General features: G+C 38.4%; 3 protein-coding genes across 3 annotated transcripts in view; all 3 read left to right on the plus strand.

Annotated features, from left to right (window-relative positions):
- The window catches only part of LOC140923205 (exportin-T-like), a 148,736-nt gene that overhangs the window by 106,800 nt on the left and 21,010 nt on the right, over positions 1–20,926 (plus strand). Inside the window, exons 25-29 of the mRNA XM_073373286.1 lie at positions 17,742–17,851; positions 18,436–18,595; positions 18,738–18,817; positions 20,349–20,426; positions 20,681–20,759. Coding sequence (XP_073229387.1) covers positions 17,742–17,851; positions 18,436–18,595; positions 18,738–18,817; positions 20,349–20,426; positions 20,681–20,759 — 507 coding nt within the window. The remainder of the gene's footprint in view (positions 1–17,741; positions 17,852–18,435; positions 18,596–18,737; positions 18,818–20,348; positions 20,427–20,680; positions 20,760–20,926) is intronic.
- Positions 2,188–4,800, plus strand: LOC140923511 (uncharacterized). The gene has a single exon (XM_073373593.1). The coding sequence runs from the start codon at positions 2,188–2,190 to the stop codon at positions 4,798–4,800; it is 2,613 nt and encodes an 870-aa protein (XP_073229694.1).
- LOC140923204 (exportin-T-like) lies at positions 10,767–14,813 on the plus strand. Its single transcript, XM_073373285.1, has 4 exons — positions 10,767–11,171; positions 11,307–11,389; positions 13,772–13,828; positions 14,724–14,813. The coding sequence occupies exons 1-4, from the start codon at positions 11,112–11,114 to the stop codon at positions 14,755–14,757; spliced, it is 234 nt and encodes a 77-aa protein (XP_073229386.1). The 5' UTR covers positions 10,767–11,111; the 3' UTR covers positions 14,758–14,813.

The following is a 20,926-nucleotide window of genomic DNA, read 5'->3' on the forward strand; positions in this document are numbered from 1 at the left end:
TTCTTTTCAGTTGCTAAACACTTGTATTCCGCTACCCAGAGATGTTAACCCTTAGAAATAAGTTCACTTTCCCAAATTTGAATTTTCTGAAATGTTTCCGCTGGCCCGGTTTGTAGTTTGTTGACAACAAATTTATTTTTTCAGTGGAAGGTAGATGAATGTATAATGAGTAGATAGACAATTTTTATTATATAAACACCAATGAAATACCAAGTGAGCTTTCGCGCGAAAACTTGATATCTCACATGTGAAAATAACATGTTATCTTCACATGTGAAAATGTCACCGTTGCTATGGCTTCATAATAAACCGCACCTTCTACTAAAATTTAAAATTTTGTGATATTTGGCAGAATTTTTACTTTTATCGTATTTTAAATAATAAGAACTTTAAAATGGAAGTTGAACAGACGATTTTTGTGACACATTTGATAATTACAGTACAATTATATTATTGATTATCTAAAAATTTGGGCAAATAAGTTTCAAATGGTAATGATTAATTATAGTAAGCTGTGTCCAAGTTTATACGAAAATCTAATGAGTGAATTTTATGTAAACTGAGCGAAAGTGAAATTTTAAAGTTGTTTTCAATCGTTCATGTTGCCATGGAAACTACGAAAATGACAAATTTTGCCTGTCAATCAAAACCTTTCTTCAGTATATTCTTCACTTGCCAAGTTTCAGCTTTTGAGCTGCAACCCTTCTCTTGCCATGATTTGCCAGATGTCATATACTCACAAACTGCCAAAACTGTGTTCAGCCACCTTAAAATAACTGTAACTTTCTCAGTGTTTTGGTGGTAAAGAACTGAGGTTTTCTTTTCAGTTGCTAAACACTTGTATTCCACTACCCAGAGATGTTAACCCTTAGAAATAAGTTCACTTTCCCAAATTTGAGTTTTCTGAACGGATGTTTCCGCTGGCCCGGTTTGTAGTTTGTTGACAACGGATTTATTTTTTCAGATGAAGGTAGATGAATGTACAATGAGTAGACAGACAATTGTTATTATATAAACGCCAATGAAATACCAAGTGAGCTTTCGCGCGAAAATTTGATATCTTCACATGTGAAAATAACATGTTATCTTCACATCTGTAAATGTTACCGTTGCTATGGCTTCATAATAAACCGCACCTTTGAGACCAAAAAACTATTTAAGTAAAATGGTTTGGTATTTCATTGGTGTTTATATAATAAATAGAACAATACATGGTTGCTTGGAGTTACGAAATTTCTCTTCTTCATAATATTTTTCAACACGAGAAGAGAATTTTCCTATCTCCGCGCGGCCATATAAATAAAAATTATTCACCGAAGTAGAGGTGGCTAGTATTGGATATTTATCGAGGCCGCGAAGCGGCGAGGTAAATAACCACTACTAGCTACCGACACTGAGGTGAATAATTGTTTTAGTTTATACTAAAACAGTGAGATATTTGAGCACAAAATGATGATTTTTAACTCATTTACTGTTGCCAACGATTACAATTTTGGCGCGCGATGACCGAACGGCCGCGGTCGTCGCTTTTTCTTAGCGACAAGTAAAACTTTGAAGGCGTTTGTTTAGCTCTTGCGGGGAAGTTTCTTCAAAAGGAGTTGTGAATTCTTTTTGTATTTAAAAATGTATTTCGGAAATAGCTTGCTTGATTAGTTGTGAAATTTCTTAGTTTGTTACGGCAGCAAACCGGGAAAGCATTTTGCTCGCAACCTACGCGAGTTTGACGTCGCTCGCTCGGAGGAACTGGAGGTGAATCAGTGAATAGTGCAGGATATTCACTGTTTGAGTAGCCAATCAGAGCGCCCGAAAAACACTATCCACTGTTTTAGTATATACTAATATCATATATATATACACCATGTTTTAACAATGGTAAAACTGTTTCTTTGTTTGTTTGGTTGGTTTTTTTAAATTTCGATCATTATTAGAGAAGACCCCAGTCCATCAAGTCATAATATACAACGAAAAACACGTAGAAGGATCCCTTTTTGAGGCAAATCAAATGCGACTGTGATATACAAAAACTAGTAGTAAAAGAGCTAATAAATAAGCTTTTACTCCAGCTTTTAATTTTACTTTTCAGATCCTCGGCTTCCTTATCGTACATAAAGAGACTGATGCTATCAGCAGGAAAAAGAAACCACAATATGTGGCTAAGCTGAAATAGCAAAGCAAGCAAAAAAAAGGATGACAACCACAGCTATTAATGGTAATATCGGCGAACCCTTTGTCAACTTTAAAGATTTCCAGCACTCCCTAGGCATCGCCTATTACAGTCTGGGAGATTTCCGGAAAGCCATAGAGTACCATGAACGACACCTCAAAATTTCGAAAGAAGTGGGAGACAGGGCAGGAGAAGGAAGAGCGTACGGTAATCTTGGCATCGCCTACAGAAATCTTGGATATTTTCAGAAAGCCATAAAGTACCATGAACAACACCTCAAAATTTCGAAAGAAGTGGGAGACAGGTCAGGAGAAGGAAAAGCGTATGGTAACCTTGGCAACGCCTATGACAGTCTTGGAGATTTCCAGAAAGCCATAGAGTACCATGAACGACACCTCAAAATTTCGAAAGAAGTGGGAGACAGGGCAGGAGAAGGAAAAGCGTATGGTAATCTTGGCAACGCCTATTTTTGTCTTGGAGATTTCCAGAAAGCCATAGAGTACCATGAACGACACCTCAAAATTTCGAAAGAAGTGGGAGACAGGGCAGTAGAAGGAAAAGCGTATGGTAATCTTGGCAACGCCTATTTTCGTCTTGGAGATTTCCAGAAAGCCATAGAGTACCATGAACGACAACTCAAAATTTCGAAAGAAGTGGGAGACAGGGCAGGAGAAGGAGGCGCGTACTGTAACCTTGGCAACGCCTATGACAGACTTGGAGATTTACAGAAAGCCATAGAGTACCATGAACGACGCTTCAAAATTTCGAAAGAAGTGGGAGACAGGGCAGGAGAGGGAGGAGCGTACGGTAATCTTGGCAACGCCTATCACAGTCTTGGAGATTTCCAGAAAGCCATAGAGTACCATGAACGACACCTCAAAATTTCGAAAGAAGTGGGAGACAGGGCAGGAGAAGGAATAGCGTACTGTAATCTTGGCAACGCCTATTTTCGTCTTGGAGATTTCCCGAAAGCCATGGAGTACCATGAACGAGACCTCAAAATTTCGAAAGAAGTGGGAGACATGGTAGGAGAAGGAAGAGCGTATTGTAATCTTGGCGTCGCGTTTCGAACTCTTGGAGATTTCCAGAAAGCCATAGAGTACCATGAACAAGACCTCAAAATTTCGAAAGAAGTGGGAGACAGGGCAGGAGAAGGAAAAGCGTACGGTAATCTTGGCAACGCCTATCGCAGTCTTGGAGATTTCCATAAAGCCGTTCAGTGTTATGAGAACAGTGTTGTAGCCTTCGACCACATTAGGAGAAATCTCATATCTAACGACGAATGGAAGATTACCCTTAAAAGTACGTATGATCAGATTAATTTGAGGCTGTGGGAGCTGCAGTTTAAGGAAGGTAAAGTCATTGATGCACTTTTAACTGCTGATCAAGGACGTGCACGGGCTTTGAATGATCTTTTGGAGTTCAAGTATGGCCTTAAAGGGCTACGACCAGAAATAGGAACACTTTCTGCAAGACCAAGTGACTTTGCTAGTTACTTACCACCAAATACGGTATTCATCGGTGTCAGCGAGGGAGAAATAGTTCTCTGGGTGAACGAAAAGGGAAATGAAATCAAAACTAGAAGAACTGTGATCGATATCTCAACCTATCTCAATATCACAAACTATTTTCAGTGTCTTTTGGAAACTACACATGAAGAAATAGGTTTGAAAGCTGATGTTAATTGTGAAGATCGTTCATTGAGGAACCCAAGAGATAAACAGTTAGCAGAAGAAAGATCCAGTGAGCCAAGGCCTAATTCCTCATCTTTTGAGGAGACAAAGTCATTACAAACATTGTACAATGTTGTTATAGGCCCCATAAGAGACTTACTCGACGACGATGAAATTGTGATTGTTCCAGAAGGACCTCTGTGTTTGGCACCTTATGCTGCTTTTATGGACATGAAATCAAAGTACCTCTGCGAAACTTTCAGAATTCGTCTGCTCCCCTCGCTTTCTAGTCTTCGATTAATACAAAATTGTCCAGCAGACTGGCACAGCAAGACTGACGCTCTTCTCGTCGGCGATCCGTGGGTACAGGAGGTAACGACGCTAGAGCAGTTAGCATGGGCCGAAAAAGAAGTGCAGATGATTGGGGAAATTCTTCACACTGTACCTCTCGTTGGAAAGCAGGCAACAAAAGATGAAGTTTTGAGACGTATCTCCTCTGTTGCTTTGGTGCATATTGCTGCTCACGGTGAAATGGAAACAGGAGAAATTGCCTTGGCCCCTAACACAACGCGTTCATCCGTAAATCCAGCAAGGGAGGACTATCTTTTAACTATGAAAGATGTTTTAGATGCGCAGATAAGGGCAAGACTTGTTGTACTTAGTTGTTGTCATAGTGCTCGGGGAGAAGTCAAATCTGAGGGCGTGGTCGGCATCGCACGGGCTTTTTTGGGTGCTGGTGCTCGAGCTGTTCTGGTGTCCCTGTGGGCGATCGACGACAAAGCTACTATGGAGTTCATGAAAGTTTTCTACCAAGAACTAGTCCATGGACGAAGTGCCAGTGAGGCCCTGGATAAAGTTATGAAATCCATGAGAGAATCTGACGACTTTAGCGCAGTGAAGTACTGGGCGCCTTTTGTTCTCATTGGTGATGACGTAACGCTCGAGTTTGAAGGCATCAATTAAACAGCAAGGTATTTTGGAATATATTTAATCCTGGGATCATAATCCCCGCATTTGCAATCGTCATTTTAACTAGCAATTATTTTTTTCACTTATCGGGCAACGAACTCAACCGATGCCACGTGTAGCGTCGATCTGCTTATCACAGGTCAAGTTGACAGTAATAAAGGAAACTTTGTTTGGCGGTTAAACATTACAAAATTTATTTCAAATTTCGTAATTTCTTTACATTTTAAAGTGACGGTGACTGTTTGAGTTCTTTCCGAATGATTGTAACTTACAGTCGAACCTGATGTATGCGACCACCCAAAGTTTTCTGTCGCTTACGGAAGGTGATCGCCTAGGAGAGTCACCGGCTTCAGTTATGTTGCTCTGAGTGGAAACACTTCGGCATTTTTGGTGGGTGGTTGATTATAAGATTTAATATTCTTACCAGCTGAAATTAAGTCAGGAAAGTACCGTAAATCCCATATTAATTTCCCCAGGGACTCATTTATTTCAAGGACTTTTAAGAGGGGTGGGGGGGGGGGAGGTTGGCTTATTTAATTAACCGAATACACTCTTTTTTTTATAAGAATATATTTTATAAGAATATCGAGGCTGAAATTGGCGAAATTTTAAGAATATTTTAAGAATAAAGCCGAGGCTGAGATTTTGAAAAGGATAGATATAATTTGTGTGTTGAAACATCTGTAAATACTTAACTTAACCGTTTAAAATTATTCCTTTCTCTGAACGGCGAAACTAGCCAACAAAACGAAAAAACCTGCACTAGCTATAGCAAAATGTTCAACACTAATGATAGTTTGCGGTACATGTAATACATATGTACAGTATTCAGCACAAAAGACATAAACTAAACCGCAAAAAAGTATTATGACAAATTCTTTCCTTTTTAAATAACAAAACCTAGCGAAAACAAAAACAGCACTAGGCTTTCTTTAAGAATAATACAAGAATATTTTCAGCCTAAAATCGGCAGAAAAATAAGAATATTCAGCCTGGGCCGGAAAAACAACATTCTTATATAAAAAAAAAGAGTGTAACGTAGTCTCCATAAAGAACTAGAACACAGCCGAAGAACAACAACCAGTTCTAACCCTCAGTCCAGTTATATCTGCACCTATCATATACGTCTATTGGTTAAGAGTAATGGCAGTGGGGCTTGAAAGAGAGAGAGAGAGAGAAAGAGCTTTCGCGCTTTCTTTCTTTGAAAAGGTTGTAGGGTTTGGAGAGTGGGGCGGGGGGGGGAGGGCTTTATTAAACATTTTCGGTTGTAAGTATCGGTTAATATACAATGAGGCTTGTCGTACGATGTGAGTTACAGGTTTTAATGGTATTCTGTACTTGATGATGATTTGGAAGTCAGGCGCCAAAATATTAACTGATTGGCTTCGCTGGCTGAAATCACTATTCTTCTGCTAGCTTGCTAGCGTTTCTCCTTGCTGTTTTTGTTGTATAGGTACGATGAAAAATGCAGTGAAGCAGTTCCTAATTATCTGAAGTTGAAGACAGTTTAATTTTCATCACAATTACGCGGTAGAGCGTTCCTCGCAAGGATGGCAACTCTTTATCTTGAAGAGAAAGAAAATGATGCTTCTTTTGATTTATTTGTTTTTGTCACATTACAGGCTGTAGAATTTAGATAAACGTAAAGAAAAAGATGGTGACGGGGAAGCCTGAACTGGAAGCCTGGGGCTTAGGTAGGGGTCTAAACTCCTCGTAGGTTAGTTTAAGTAGACTTACATTCTCGTCCCCATAGCCTCCTAGGAGCCTGAGCACGAAAACCAGGACACCCTTGTAGAAAATCAGAAATGACCGAAAGTCCTAAAATCTAGGACTTCAAATCCTGTGTCCCCAGAGCTTCCTGGTTCTCGTGCTCAGGCCCCCAGGAGGCTATGGGGACGAGAATGCTAGACTTAAAGAAGAGGAACGACGTGATTTTACAAAATCAACAACAGATTGCTAAGTTTCAGGAAAAAGGAGTAGAATCAACATTAGTTACAAACAAAATTACTTAAAAAATAGGAGGAAGTTGAGTTATATACAATCATTTAGAAAATATAAGGAGGTTTAGTTGGATTATTATTAATAAAGATGGTTACATATTAACTAGAAATTTTTCGACAAAAGTTCAAATTAGCTAGACCATGTCATGGTAGTTAAATGTCTGCTTAGGTCCAGTTTAAACGTCCAACTTCTCATATGCCGAACCTAATGCATAAATTACTAAAATTTATTTCACTTGCGTTTTAGACCATTGAACATCATGGAAATGAATTGAATCCGACTAATTAAGTTCGACATCTGAATCAACCGTCGAATAACTTATCATTTGGGTTGACCTAAATAGGTATTAAGTTTGACATGAAAAGATCGACGTTTGAACTTGGAGAGTTCTAAAAGTGTGTGCATTGGCAAGATATTTTATTTGTTTTAAGGCTGTGCGAGACTTTATATTGGGTCGACGATACTGAGCAAATTGAGTTTTATAATCATGAAGAACTTAAGAGAACCAGATGTGAAAAGATTGTCGAAGCTCGAAGGCAATGTAAGGAGAGATTTTCCATGAATTCTTTATTTGTCTCGAATTTCATATCTTTGACGTTGTTTTTACTAATTCATATTGAAATTGCATAAAGATGTTTTAGCTTCGCAAAAAGGCTCGTGCCATTTTATTGTCCTTTAAATTGCTTTGTGTCCGGTAAGTAATAATTGTAAGAAAAGCCAACAGTGTTCCTTAACAAACAAAACTAATTGCTCTTTCTCTTTTCAATTATAAACATTTTACTTCAATTTTGACTTTTAAAAAGATAATTAGTTTCTGAATAATGGTTATTTAACTTCCGTCTATCTATCGTGATTTTACAACTGGACGACGTCTATTCAGAGGCCTTTTGTACTGGTGCCGCTTGTTTAATTAGCTGTCTATTTGCGAACAAATATTTCATTAAGTTATTAGTCAAAAGAGGCAATAGGTGAATTTTGAATATGAAAGGTTTTGCTGTCTAGCTTGCAATTTTTTTTTAAATAGATCGGTTTTTGTTTAAGGTGAAAACTTGCAATTAGTCTGCGCTTCTTTCTGTTGAAACAGCCGCTCCCTGAACTTGCATTTTCATTCATATTGTAACACTTTGTACATAAACGCTGTCCTGCTGACCTATCTAGTTCTTATTTCCAGTACTCCAGACTTTCTAAAATAGCAACAGTATTAACAAAAGATTTCAGGTTAAAAATAGAGTTTGCATTTAGTTTTCAAAGTTTCTTTTTGTCTTCAATAGTTGTAGAAATCATATTTAATATAAGTAAGCTAGTTTTTACTGTTTTTCGATTATTTTTGCTGTGTCCTTCCTGAGTTAATTATTGCCATTTGATCCGCTGAAGAATAAACGCTGTTGGAACCAAAGTTTAGTCCTGTTTAATCTACTGCTGTGTTTGCTGTACCAGTTAGTGGTTTGATCATATCCCATTCCTACAGAGAAATGACGGTTCTTCGCCGAATGCGAGTTATCATTAGTTAAATTTGATCGTTTCAGAGTGGCAAAACCTTCCGTCACAGCAATAGATGGTAAGTTACATGTGATGAGGCGTTAAAAGGGGAGGGGGGGGGGGGGGCGGGGGTGGGGAGAGGGGCGGAGTGTAAGAGAGTTTTTTCCTCCCTCCTTCTTTTCTTTCTTACTCCCCTCCCCCTCCTCTTTTAATCCCTGCTACGCAGGCTACCCAAATACTGATAATAAGGTCTGTCAGTAGGTTAAGCCGTTCGACATTTCCCTTCCACAGAATGAAGTAAAAAAAAAAATTTCAGAAAAGTCTCACAACAATCAGCCATTTAATTTCTTTGAAGTACGATTAAGTAACCGTTAAGAGAAAACTTTCAGGAAAGTTCTTTTCATTTGTGAGTGATTTATACTTGGGACTTCGTAAGACATTAAAATGGATTAAGTCCTATCCTTGATGGCGAGGATCGAGACTGCGGCATACCTTTCGCGGGGGATGGTTTTGGATTCATTTACACACCTCATACAACCCAGCCCAACATCTTAGCTATGAGTTTAATATCATGAGCCATGTTTTTTTATCAAGCACAAATGGCCGACGCCCTTCATTTTGACGCCCGTGGTTTTTATGCATGTCCAATAGGGCAGTAGTGTAGGAGCTGTTGGTAAGGTCTCTCCTAATTGGTCCCAGGAAACAATGACATGTCATTCTTTCTATTGTTTTAGTATTGTTTGATGTCAGGGAAACGCACCATTGACCACTCCAGAAAATACTATAACATACCATAATACTCTTTGCTTGTCACTCCAAAATTTAGCATAAACATTGTTTTCAGTCAGTCGTTTGCAATTGGGGCCATTTTAACTCCCAAGAGAAACTGAAGACAATGGAGTAACTAACAAAGAGTATTATGGTATGTTATGGTATTTTCTGGAGTGGTCAATTGGCCCAATAGGGAGCTTAAGCAAAGGAGTTTTTTAACGGCGCATGTCAACCGGAAGTGAGGCCTTTTCCATTTTAATGTGCCGTCATGTGACGCTACCACATTTGTGCTGTGACTGTTTCTCTTAATGAACTTGCTCATGAATGCAAAAAGTCCACTTGTGATTGGCGTGCGTCGCTCAAAAACGCCTTTGCTCAGGACAGTGTCTGTTGTGAACCAAAACAACCAGAACTTTCGGTTTGAATTTCCGACAACTTCCGGTAGTGAATGGATCAGCATTTCCAGAAGTTCTCAAACAAACACGACAACCTCGTGAGGTAAATGCAAACGTTTCGAAAATTTTTTCTAAGTAGTTTTCTTTCCGTTCAGTCCTGTTCCTAGAACTTACATGGAGTTGGGGGAGGGGGGAGAGTCAAAAAATGATTCCAAGGGAGAAGTTGACGGGTGGCGGCGATCAATGTACCTCTGGGTCGTGCTTTCGTTAAATAAAAAAAGTAAACACCTGTCAGGCTAATAGTTTTACATGATTTGCTTCTTCAGCAAACGGGGCTCCTAGGCTTCAAATCTAACACTAGCATAATTTTTAGCAATTCACCGTTACTAGCATGCGCTGGATTTTCATATTTTTTACCGAACAAAAGCACTCCTAGCATATTTTCACTTTTGGCTAGTTTTGCAGCGTACAATTGTCCCGAAATCAGTGCTACAGCCAAATTTGAGTTACAAAAGCATTTTTGTGTTTGCTTATTGTCACTGGGACCTGGGTCTTACAGGAAGTGACCCAGGACTTTTTCCTCAGGATTCAACGCATCCGCATAAAAAAGCTCGGTTTTATACGATAACGAAAACTTCCGCGTGTGAGTTTTCGATATTGATTGAGTTTTGTAGTAAAGCTGCCAGACAATGAATTATGCTGTCTTTGAGTTTCTAGTCGAAATAAGGCCCGCAAGGTACTTCTTGGAATTCTTGGTGGGGGTTTGCGCGCCCAGTTCTCCAAATCCTGACCCTATTTTAGATCAAAAAATTGTCATTTTTTACACCGGTTTCATACCTGGCCTCTAAAATCCATACCTGTTTTCAAACCTAGCCTGAGAAATTATCAAGATCAATATATAAGGTTTATATAGAGAGAGAAAACCGTTTACAGTACAACTCATAAAACGGTCATAAATCGGCCCATGACCCACACAGGAGAGATGTAACACACATTTTATGTAAGGTAAGCTGTTTTTTATTGAAATCCTTTCATTTTCTTAGGTTACAGAAATGATAGGTTTTTCCCCCATACAATCCTTATATTTCGAATGTTACGCAACAATGCCGATGCACGGTGATACTCATATTTCGATCTTGGGCTACCTGTGATGTAAGTGCTACAGTTTGCTAGCACAATCTATCAAAGCCAAGACAGAATAACTCATTATCTCTCATCAAAGCCTACTCCTGATAAGATAAAATTTTAAGAAGACACGAGAATATAAAGTCGATACTTAAAAAACAAAAGAACTATAACAGTTTTATAATTTTCTCAGTCTTCTCCAGCACGCGCCCATGTAGCCTGGGTACGAGAGAAAGGAGCATCTTCGGTACTCATACCTTGGCTCCTACCAGATGAAGGTCAAAATGATGCAACGTGGTCCTGCATGTGGAAAGTTGGAAGTTTTACGAACGTTCGTGTTTTGATACGAATAGTAGTGAAAATGTAAATTCTCAGTTGTTTTTTCGCCTATTTGAAACCCTGTGGGAATTTTATTAAATCATTAATGTTCTTGACCTCGTAAACACTGCCTTTTTTCACTCCGGTGAGGAGAAAATCGCGTCTGTCTTAGCTCCATGTGCAATGTGACGACGACCATTTTTTGGATGCGTTTTCATGGCCGATAATTTGCTACAAGGGCTTCAGGCGGCCGCAAATGCGACATCACAGGCAGGGGTGAGTTTCTTGCTAACTATTTTTCTTTTGAACGGTTCGGTTGGCGTTCGAACATCATATAGCAATGGAATCGTACATAGATTATACATTGTCATTAACATCATTCTTATTAATTTTTTTGGCCAATAATGATAGGCCCTGCAATATTTTGAACAGCTAAAGAATTCCCCAGACGGCTGGAAGCTATGTGGTGATGCCCTAATTCGAAATTTTTACAGGTAATTGAAATTTGTTATTAAAGTTAATTGTTTTACTGCGGTTAACGTTTTGGTTCTCATTGAGCATTATTTCAGAACTTGATTAAAAAGATGCATTGTTTGATATAATTTATATTCATTTTAGGTTATCATTCATAATTCATATGCAACTATATAGTACATTATCTTTCATTCAAAATATTTTCTCTATTTTCTGATTGACCAAATTTGGATAGTCTGGAACCAGCTCCACAGTCAGCAAAAAAGGGAAAAAAACAGGGTCAAAAAGGAAAAAGCAGTGGCCTGGAGCGGGGAGGCGGGAAGGAGGGGGGGGGGGGGGGATGCAGCAGAGCCTAGAGACATGCCTTTGATGCTGCCATTCTGCTGCATTCTGTGATACCATTCTGGTGTCAAATGTCTTCATGTTGACAGATTTGTGGTGCTGTGGACAGTATCACGCTCTTTCAATATCATGCTTATACAATTCGGGGACTGATTTTAAAAGATGAACGAGGGTGGATTGGCGGCATCAAGGCATTTCTCAACGCTCTGCCCTTTCTCCTGCCCAGACTACCTCTTAGCCTGCTTTGCTTCACTATAGCGAAGACCCCACTATAACCAACAATCTTTTTGCTACCATGGCACTTCGTTATAGTGGGGTTCTATAAAAATCCTGCAAACAAGCTAGGGCTGGCAGGAAATGAGCAATAATTGCATTATTAATTATTAAGGGAAGCGGGATTTCAATTTGACTTGCTGAATGCTCCCAATCTTCTTGCGGCCCCGACACCTAAAAACAACAGCAAACAGACTGCTTACCTTGCCAGCTACACAGGGTAATGTAACTAGACATGCAGGGCTCAAAATTAAAAAAATCCTCAGGTCGCCATTTGGCGAACAACTGGAGAAATATAGTCGCCAGATGCAAATTTTTAGTCTCCAGTTTTTATAATGTAAATGACGAAGCTCAGGGCTTGTGATGTTTCGTGCGGTCGCGAAGCCATAAAATTCAGGTAAATCCGCGAAATTCACAAAAGCACGTAAAATACCGCAAAATTTGGTAGAAATCTTATGAGATATGTGTCTGTACAACATATTTGAAATTTATCTCAGCAAATTTATCTTGAAACTTCGTCACTGAAACATGCAAACAACGTCCCAAAACTACCAGGCGTAGATTATGTTGCGAAAAACTAGGCACTAGCCATGACGTTAAAGGCTTTGCCATTGGTTCATTTCTGGAGCGTATTGTTGTTGAAAGAGCAAATGATGACCTCTGTTTGAAAAACGTTGAAAATGCGGGTCTGATCAGCCAATCGATTTCTAGCGAATTTTCCCTGAAAATAACCACAAAATTGGCCATTTTTTACCAATTGTTTTTAGGCGAAGTTTGCCCCAAAAATTCCCAGGAAATTGGCCAATTTTTCTGGGAATTTGTCCCTAAAAATCCTGCAAAATTTGACTTATTTTTCACAACCTATGAGAAGCCCGTATAGTATGGTGTGAATGGCGCAATCCATCAGATTTGAAAATATCATTGATAGAAGTCGGTATATATTTGGAGATAAACTGGCTTTGTTTATGCGATTTGCCACATTTTTTATGATGTAAGCAAAGCAAGATAATATGAAATGTTTGTTTTAACTTGTTTAACTTTTAGTCGCCAAGGAGAAAATGTTAGTTGCATTGGCGACCTTATCACTCGCAATTTCGAGGCCTGAAGTGTCATACAGTTTTTATAGTGGGGTTTCATTGTACCTGCAAAAAGGCAAGACATTAACATCCCACAAATAAGCCAGGGCTGGAGTGAAAACAAGAATTGGGGCAAGTGGGATTTCAATTTGACTTGTGCAAAATAATTTAAGAATAAAACTTCACGCAACTAACAATACTTAAGTCTATCTGTCTAAATTTAATCCAAATTAGCACATGTAATTTAAACCCTTAAAAATTGATTACAACACTTCAAATAATGGTAACATACCAGTTTGTATTGTTTCCACATTGCTTCTGGAAAGTGTGAGAATTGTCAATCACTATAAAGTTCATAAGGGACTGAAAATGGCTTTATGGGTAGCCCACTTTTCACATTTGACATTTGATCAAGGGATGCCAAACTGTAATGTTGTAGCTGAGTAAGCTCCCATAAGCTGACAATGATGTAACCCATTCACCTCTAGTGGCTGCAGATGAGAACCATTCTTGTAAGTGATCAGCTTCAGTTATGGACACATTTCTCTCATCTCAAGGGTGCCACTCACATGAGCATCTATTCTAGTACATGTACGTAGCTCCAGTATCACATCAACTGTATTGTGTATGGACCGTGTGATATAAGAACATTTCATCTGCCTTTGCATTATTGGTCTTCTATATTGGTTTTTTTTGTTGTTGTTGTTTTAGTGATGAAAGTGTCAAGTTCTTTTGCTTTCAAGTATTAGAGCATCACATAAAAACAAGGTAAAATTAAACATTGATAATTTCTAATAATTTATAATGATTAATAAGAAATTTTACATAATTATTATAATGTGGCATCCATTTTAAAATTAATCTTCCTTCCATGGAAAAATCAAAAAGGTTTTATTCTGTTGGTTGATCCGCCATTTTAAATTTTTGTCCACCAAATTATTCTGTTTAACTCTTATTAAAATATGTTATCAGAAAATTTAATTTTTAAATATTTACTCACTTGGTATGAAATTATGTAGGCTATTATGATGGAAAACATTCAACTAGAGACAATTTGGTTTAATTGTTCTCTTACCAGGAATAACTTATAAACATTTGATCACTAGCTGTATTCAGTATACACATGCTTCAGTCTCCTGTACTGTACAAGACATCTTGGATGATCTTGTCTAAGTGTGTGATCCTACCCAAAAAATGGCTGTGTTTTTTAATTTTTTATTCTGTGCACAGACATGTGTCATCAAATCTTGTAGATCAACAAGCACTCAGAGAGATTCTTTTGACCTGGCTACGAAATCAGGTACACTAGGCTAATGAACATTTTCTCTTTTTTTTACCACTCACCCTAGATTGCAATGTCTGTCTTTAGGTGAAAAAGGATGTCTTGCTAATACCTTTGACATATTATTATGGTCTAGACTCTCTCTTTGTCTTTCATCAAACTGAAACAACTTGTTTTATGTCAAAAGGTAGAGCGAAATTGTCAAACTTTGTTTTTTATAGTTGTGCAAAGATACCTAAAAGTGGACATAAGTGTATTGGTTTGCAAAGCCATGAGAGTCTTACTAGCACCTTTGTTCTTTGAATTCTTATACCTACACTGTAGCGGTAATTGTAACATTTTCACTGCGATTTTTCATTGACCCTTGTTGTAACTTTTCAGTGTTGTACCGAGTCAGATAACAAGAATTTCTTAAAGAACAAGGCCGCGCAAGTCTTTAGCTTGATCTTTGTCTGTGATTATCCTGAGAAGGTTAGCTGATTTATTGTTATTTCAAGTGTAATGAGCGTGAATACTGATATATACCCTAAATTGTAACTTGTGCCCAGATTTCATTCAGTGTGAGAGAACTTCATTTGATTTCCTGCCTCTTTCATAAGCTTCCTTTAGACAGTGTTATGCCCTCATGGCTGGTAAACTTAGCCTTCCAGCTATGAGCCCCCACACCAATGGAACCTGTACCAATGATTTACATGTATCAGAGAAAAATTAAAGGGAGGGAAGGGTTGGGGAAAGGCACAATCCAAAGGCTGAACAAAGCGAGTAATCACCTTGAAAGCATTGTACTTAGCCTGCAAATGGCAGATGTTTCTCCTCCCTCATCGCCGCTGAGGGACGTTTCGCGAGGAGGAACGTCTGCGACTCAGTGACAGAAATTCCATACTGATGACGCAAAATCTGTCCGAAATCCGGTCAGAAGAGCTGATTGGACGACGGAGTAGTTTCATTGTTCTAGCTATTGTTTATGAATGACAGACAAAAGACAAAAGGCGGGCGGCAAAGGTCAAATGTAAACACGATGAATCTCTAATTAAACTCATCGCCAATTGATGAGCTTGGGAACTCAAAACAAATGTAAACATTGATTTACGTCATCAGTACGGAATTTCTGTCACTGAGTCGCAGATGTTCCTTCTCGCGAAACGTCCCTCAGCGGCAATGAGCGAGGAGAAACATCTGCCGTTCGCAGGCTACATTGTACTAAGCTCATAGAGCTGATGTTAGCAAGGGTGACTGCACTTGAGCCACCACACTGACCGCTGAGCAACACCACACGACGGCGCTCCTTGTTATTAACTGTGTTAAATGTAGTTTAACTTCATGTTACATTTCTCTTCACCCTGTAGTGGCCACTGTTTTTCTCAGACCTCCTCCAGTGCTTGCAATATGGAGCATTAGCTGTGGATATGTACCTTAGGATTTTGAAGGCAATTGATGAGGAAGTGGTTGATAGAGATGTGATAAGGAGTCAACAGGTTAATTTTGTGAATTGTTTTAAAAACTGTAATGCTACAATTTCCATTGGTGAAAATATATCTCCAACAGAGAGGGGTACAATCAAACAGAAATTGATAACCTATTCAATTCCATATAATATTGTACTACCTAACATCTCATACGAGCAGCTTGCAGCCACTGAAGCTGAACCCATTTTAGTGGGTGTCTGTAAAGCAGATTTGGACTGTACCTAAATTTTTTATTTGCCTAATATAAAAGCTTGTTAAGGTGACTCGACCCAGTTTTTTTGGGGGGGTACCATCCTACTTTGAAGCTCTCTGGTATCCCCACCTTTACTTTTATCGTAAGTCTAACACATAGAATGGATAACATATAGATCAATCTACAATATAACATAAAATTTTTGGCAATCGGAGTAAATGTCACGTGGTTATAATGCCACGCCCCTTTGAGGTCTGAGTTGAAAATCTGCTGTTGCCGACATTTTTTCGTGAAAATGTCTCGGCTACACATAGTGCGCATTAGTGCCTTGCGCTGAACAGAGTTTCACCAAAATCGCAAAGACCCAATTCGAGAAATTCAGGTGTTTCCAAATTTAGGTCATAATTTATGCGAAAATGATAAGCAAACTTTACACGGATTATATCTAATAAACTATGAGATTCATCCCTCTATTTTGGGCATCCTTATAACAGATGGGTCCCTGCAAGTCAGCAAAACAATTTAGGGCCTTGTAAATGCGCGCGATTTCGAGCAAAGCAAACATATAGAAATTATAGTTTTCGCTATTTGTTGATGTTTGTCAGAGTTTAAGAGTCAATCTCACGAAAAAAGCATTTTCTTAAAAATTCGTAGTTTTTTTTCCTTCAAATTTTTTCAGGGCCACAATTGATTAACTAACTACCCGGACTCTGAATTTCATGGTCATTGAAAAACTGTGACATTACCTTCTATAAGCCCAAACTTGAGTAAACATTGAAGATTTTTAGCGTTTTGGCTGAGTTTGTGCTTTGGGAGTTGTCTATTGTTTCTAGTCTGTCATTATACAGCATTCTTGTTCAGCACGCGTGCAATGACCACGCTTGGCTGACTTCGAATGCACATCGAGATATGATAATTTAGTATAAGAAAATAGAAGGGATTCCTGTCACGAGTTGGTTTAATTATTGGCTTGCATTAAACCTATGAAAAAATGATATTTTTTTAATAGTAAGTAGATTTAGTGTGTACTTCTTGATTTTTTTTTGCAAAGGCACAAGAAGCACGAGAAGTGATTGAAAATTGTGAGTTAAACCTCTATGTATCACGCGATGGCCTGTCTCACTGTACCAAAATTATCATACCTCGGTGAGCATTCGGAAGTCAGCCAAGCGCGGTCATTGCACACGTGCTGAACAAGAATGCTGTATCATGACAGACTAGAAACAATAGACAACTCCCAAAAGCTTGTCATTCAAGTTGTTTTTGTTGTGACAAAGTCCACCATGCCACACACATGAATTTGTTGGTGCTAATATGAAATCTAAACATGCTGTGTAAAGGGCTATGCTCTACATGTGTGAAATTGCTCCTTATGAAAATCGAAATCCTTTGGAGTTAAAACACTGCTTCTAGAACCTTGCTTGTCACATCTTGAAACTTGTGTGAAGACTCAAAAATTTCATTCAAGACTGTCAACTTTTGTGGAGTTTCCGTTGGTTGTACTTGTACAAGTTTGTAAAACCATTTACTGATCAGTCAGTTTAGAAGCTGAATGAAATTTTTCTTCCATGAACAGGAAGCAGAAAGGAATACGAAAATTAAAGATCACATCAGAGATACGTGCGTCACAGAGCTCGTTGACTCTTGGTTTCAGATTCTGGTAGGTGGGAATATGTTGTATTTTGGTACAACAATGAGGTTGAGGTTTCGCTGACTTTTTTTTTTATGTTTTGTATGCAGAAAACATATGAAAATAGTGTGTCATCAATAACATGCCTTTGCCTGGACATTATTGGAGCATATATTGAATGGATCGATATTGGTCTGATTGCAAACGACAGGTTTATCAGGTAATGTTCATTGAATACGGGCAGAGTAAAATCAATGCAGACTGCAGACTCAGACTGTGGACTACACGGAATAATATTTTTAGGGTTAGAAAACAATGGGACTTTTGGTGAAAGAATGAAAGATGGTAAAATTTGAACGTACACCCTGTAATATAATTTATGGCCTCCCTCTCCGTGAGTTCTGCGTAGGTCAAGTGGATAGAGCACCCACCCTGTGTTTGGGAGGTCATAGGTTTGAATCCTGTCAGGGACTCAGATTTTCTCTTTCTTCGTGAGATGCTGATTATTTCATTTTTTGCAATGTTACTTTTGTTGTCACATTGTCATTTGCTTTGTGAAAACAATAGTTATCAGTCTGTGTTTTACGATGACTGATGGTAAAAATGTTTCCTTTGCTCTGTGTTATTGTGTCCTTTCAATTCTCATAAAGTCAGTTTTTGCAAGTAGCCTTTCAGTGGTTAAGTCAACTGGCAGCTGATAATGTGGAAAAGCATCATTGCTGAAAACTGTAAAAAGAGGATTTTACTATTAGCACAAGCTTTGATTTTGTGTCCTGCTTACAAATTGATAATGTGTCTTTGCAGTACCTTTCTCCGGTACATGTCAGTTGAAGTTCTTCGGGAGAGTGCTTGTGATTGCATACATGAGATTATCATGAAGGGAATGGAGCCACTAGCAAAGAAAGAACTGGTGGAATCTCTTCTGAGTGTTCTGGAGAAAAGCGGTATCCTTGAACCACAAGAGGTACATGATTATTCATGTCTAAGCGTAACATTTTTGTCCAAGATTATATTGTAGCTTCAATACGCGGTTTCCTCCATATTCCCAGGGGCGAATGGCTTAATTTAATTTTTGTTTAATTTGTCATTTGAATCATCACATTTAGGATGAAGATGCTGACTTCATGGCCAAGTTAGCAAAACTGATGAGTGCTTCAGGATCACAGCTTCTAAACAACTACACAAAGTAAGAGATTATTGATTTGCTAACAAAATTTCAAGGTGTGTTCTAGCAAGACAATACTTTAGAGAGACTGAGAGTTGCATTGTCAGGAAACAGAAAATGTCAACTTCAAGTTTAGAATTTCTCAAAATTGAAAACATGCAGCTAAAAACAAGACATAACTAATGTGAAGCTACTAAGTTTGTGGTAGAAGTAGTAAACAGTAAATTGCACAATGAAGTTAAGGGAAAAGTTGGTCACATGGTACAAATTTCATGTTTGCTGTAAACATAGCTTGACCTAAATGTCTCTACAATCCTGGATAAAAGTCCTTGGGACAGTACTGCAATATTCATATTTTTCTGTCATTTCTTGGTTCCCTCATTAAAACAGTCATCCTTTTCGAAACTTTCGTTCAGTTCTCCCTCCCCCAAGCCCCGTACAATGTACAAAGTTGAAACTCTGAAAAAATTCAGGATACACGCGTCCAACATTGTTTGTGGGGTGAGGGGAGGGTTGGACCCGTGTGAACTGGAAAATGCCCCCAAAATGCAAGTGTCCGTAGACTTTTGTCCATGATTGTAGTTTTTCGTGGCTGTTCCGTCGGCTAATCCTTCCTTTATCCACTTTCTCTTTACCCTTTTTCCCTGCACCCTCTGCCCGCCCTCACCTGTACCTACACTCAGTGTCTGTTGTTCCTCAAGTTAAATGATGGCCTTCATAGTACTAGCATCGGCATGACTTGGCAAGGAACTGACAATGGCCTTTCCTTTACTAACCCTAATAGAGACACTTCACAGCCGTTTGGAGAGGGAAACAATAATATTATTTATTACATCCACTTTGAAATCACTGGCTATCCGTGCAATCTGATAGGCTCTCAGCAGTGTGATTTATTCCTAAATCGCACCATTTTTTGCTCTAAATTGCATCTGTTCCAAATCGCGTCATTCATGTTCTAAATCAGATCATTTCTGTTTTAAATCGCACCATTTTTGTTCTATATCGCATCATTTCTGTTTCGAATACAAAATGAGATGTAAAAGCTTTTTTGTTTCGGCTTTTTAACCAACCGGCTACTCGATCAATAAACTATAGTACTGACTAAATTCTGCGATTTCAAAATGGATGTAATAAAGTGGTAATTGAACTTCGTGTCGTGCAATTTTGGTCTGAAATCATACTTGTGATTTCAAATTGAACTCACGCTGCGCGCTCGTTCGATTTTGAAATCACGCGTATGATTTCAGACCAAATTGCACTCCACACAGTTCAATTACCATTATAAACCTCTTAAGCCCAAATGTCCACATATAAATTTTTGAGCCTGATTTCTATACGTTTCCTCACAACCTGTTAAAATTAATAGCAATTGATCTCAGCATTGTCCCCTTTAATAGTGATCATTTTGGTAATTCTCATAAACTCTTCTCTTGATAATGTATTAAAATAGTTAGGAGAAAATTGATGTTGATCACGCTTAAGAGTGTGTGGGTTAAACTGACTGCACACATTTAATTTAAATAATCAGATAATCTTGACATTTGTTTTTTAGGCTGCAGAAGGCTGGAGAGACAGAAGGTGCAGCCAAGTGCTTGCAGTCAGCTGAAGAAAAACTACAGTATCTTTTTAGGTAAAGCTAATTAATTAATTGTCTTTATGGGAGTAACACAATAACTGGTCACCCAGGAGTTTTTATCGTGGTCCACAATATAACAAGAAAATAAACAAATAGTTATTGAAATAAACATAAAAAGGTAAAGAATCCCAACTGGGCAGCGGAAACCAGTTGGGTATTGAGAAATAACTGTATAACAAGATAATAAATTATAGCAATGAAGATTAACAGGGTTTTTTTACCTTTTTTTTTTTTTTTTTCGCCTTTAGATTTTTAGACCATGAAGATGATGATGTTTCACAAAATGTTTCTGGATTTGGGTATTCTTACTTAGCTGTCTTGAAACAGGTACAACAATCAGTGGGTAACTTTTTTTGCCTAGTAACCTGTATCTGTAAACGCTGAGATTGAAAATCAAACATATTGAAAAAAAGGCTGCTGCCTAACTGGTGCTCGGTTGCCAGAGTCACCCATGATTTACCCTCATGCGACCAAAATTTCAAACAGGTAGCCCG

The sequence above is a fragment of the Porites lutea genome, chromosome 13, assembly GCF_958299795.1.
Source record: "Porites lutea chromosome 13, jaPorLute2.1, whole genome shotgun sequence".
NCBI classification, from domain to species: Eukaryota; Metazoa; Cnidaria; class Anthozoa; order Scleractinia; family Poritidae; genus Porites; species Porites lutea.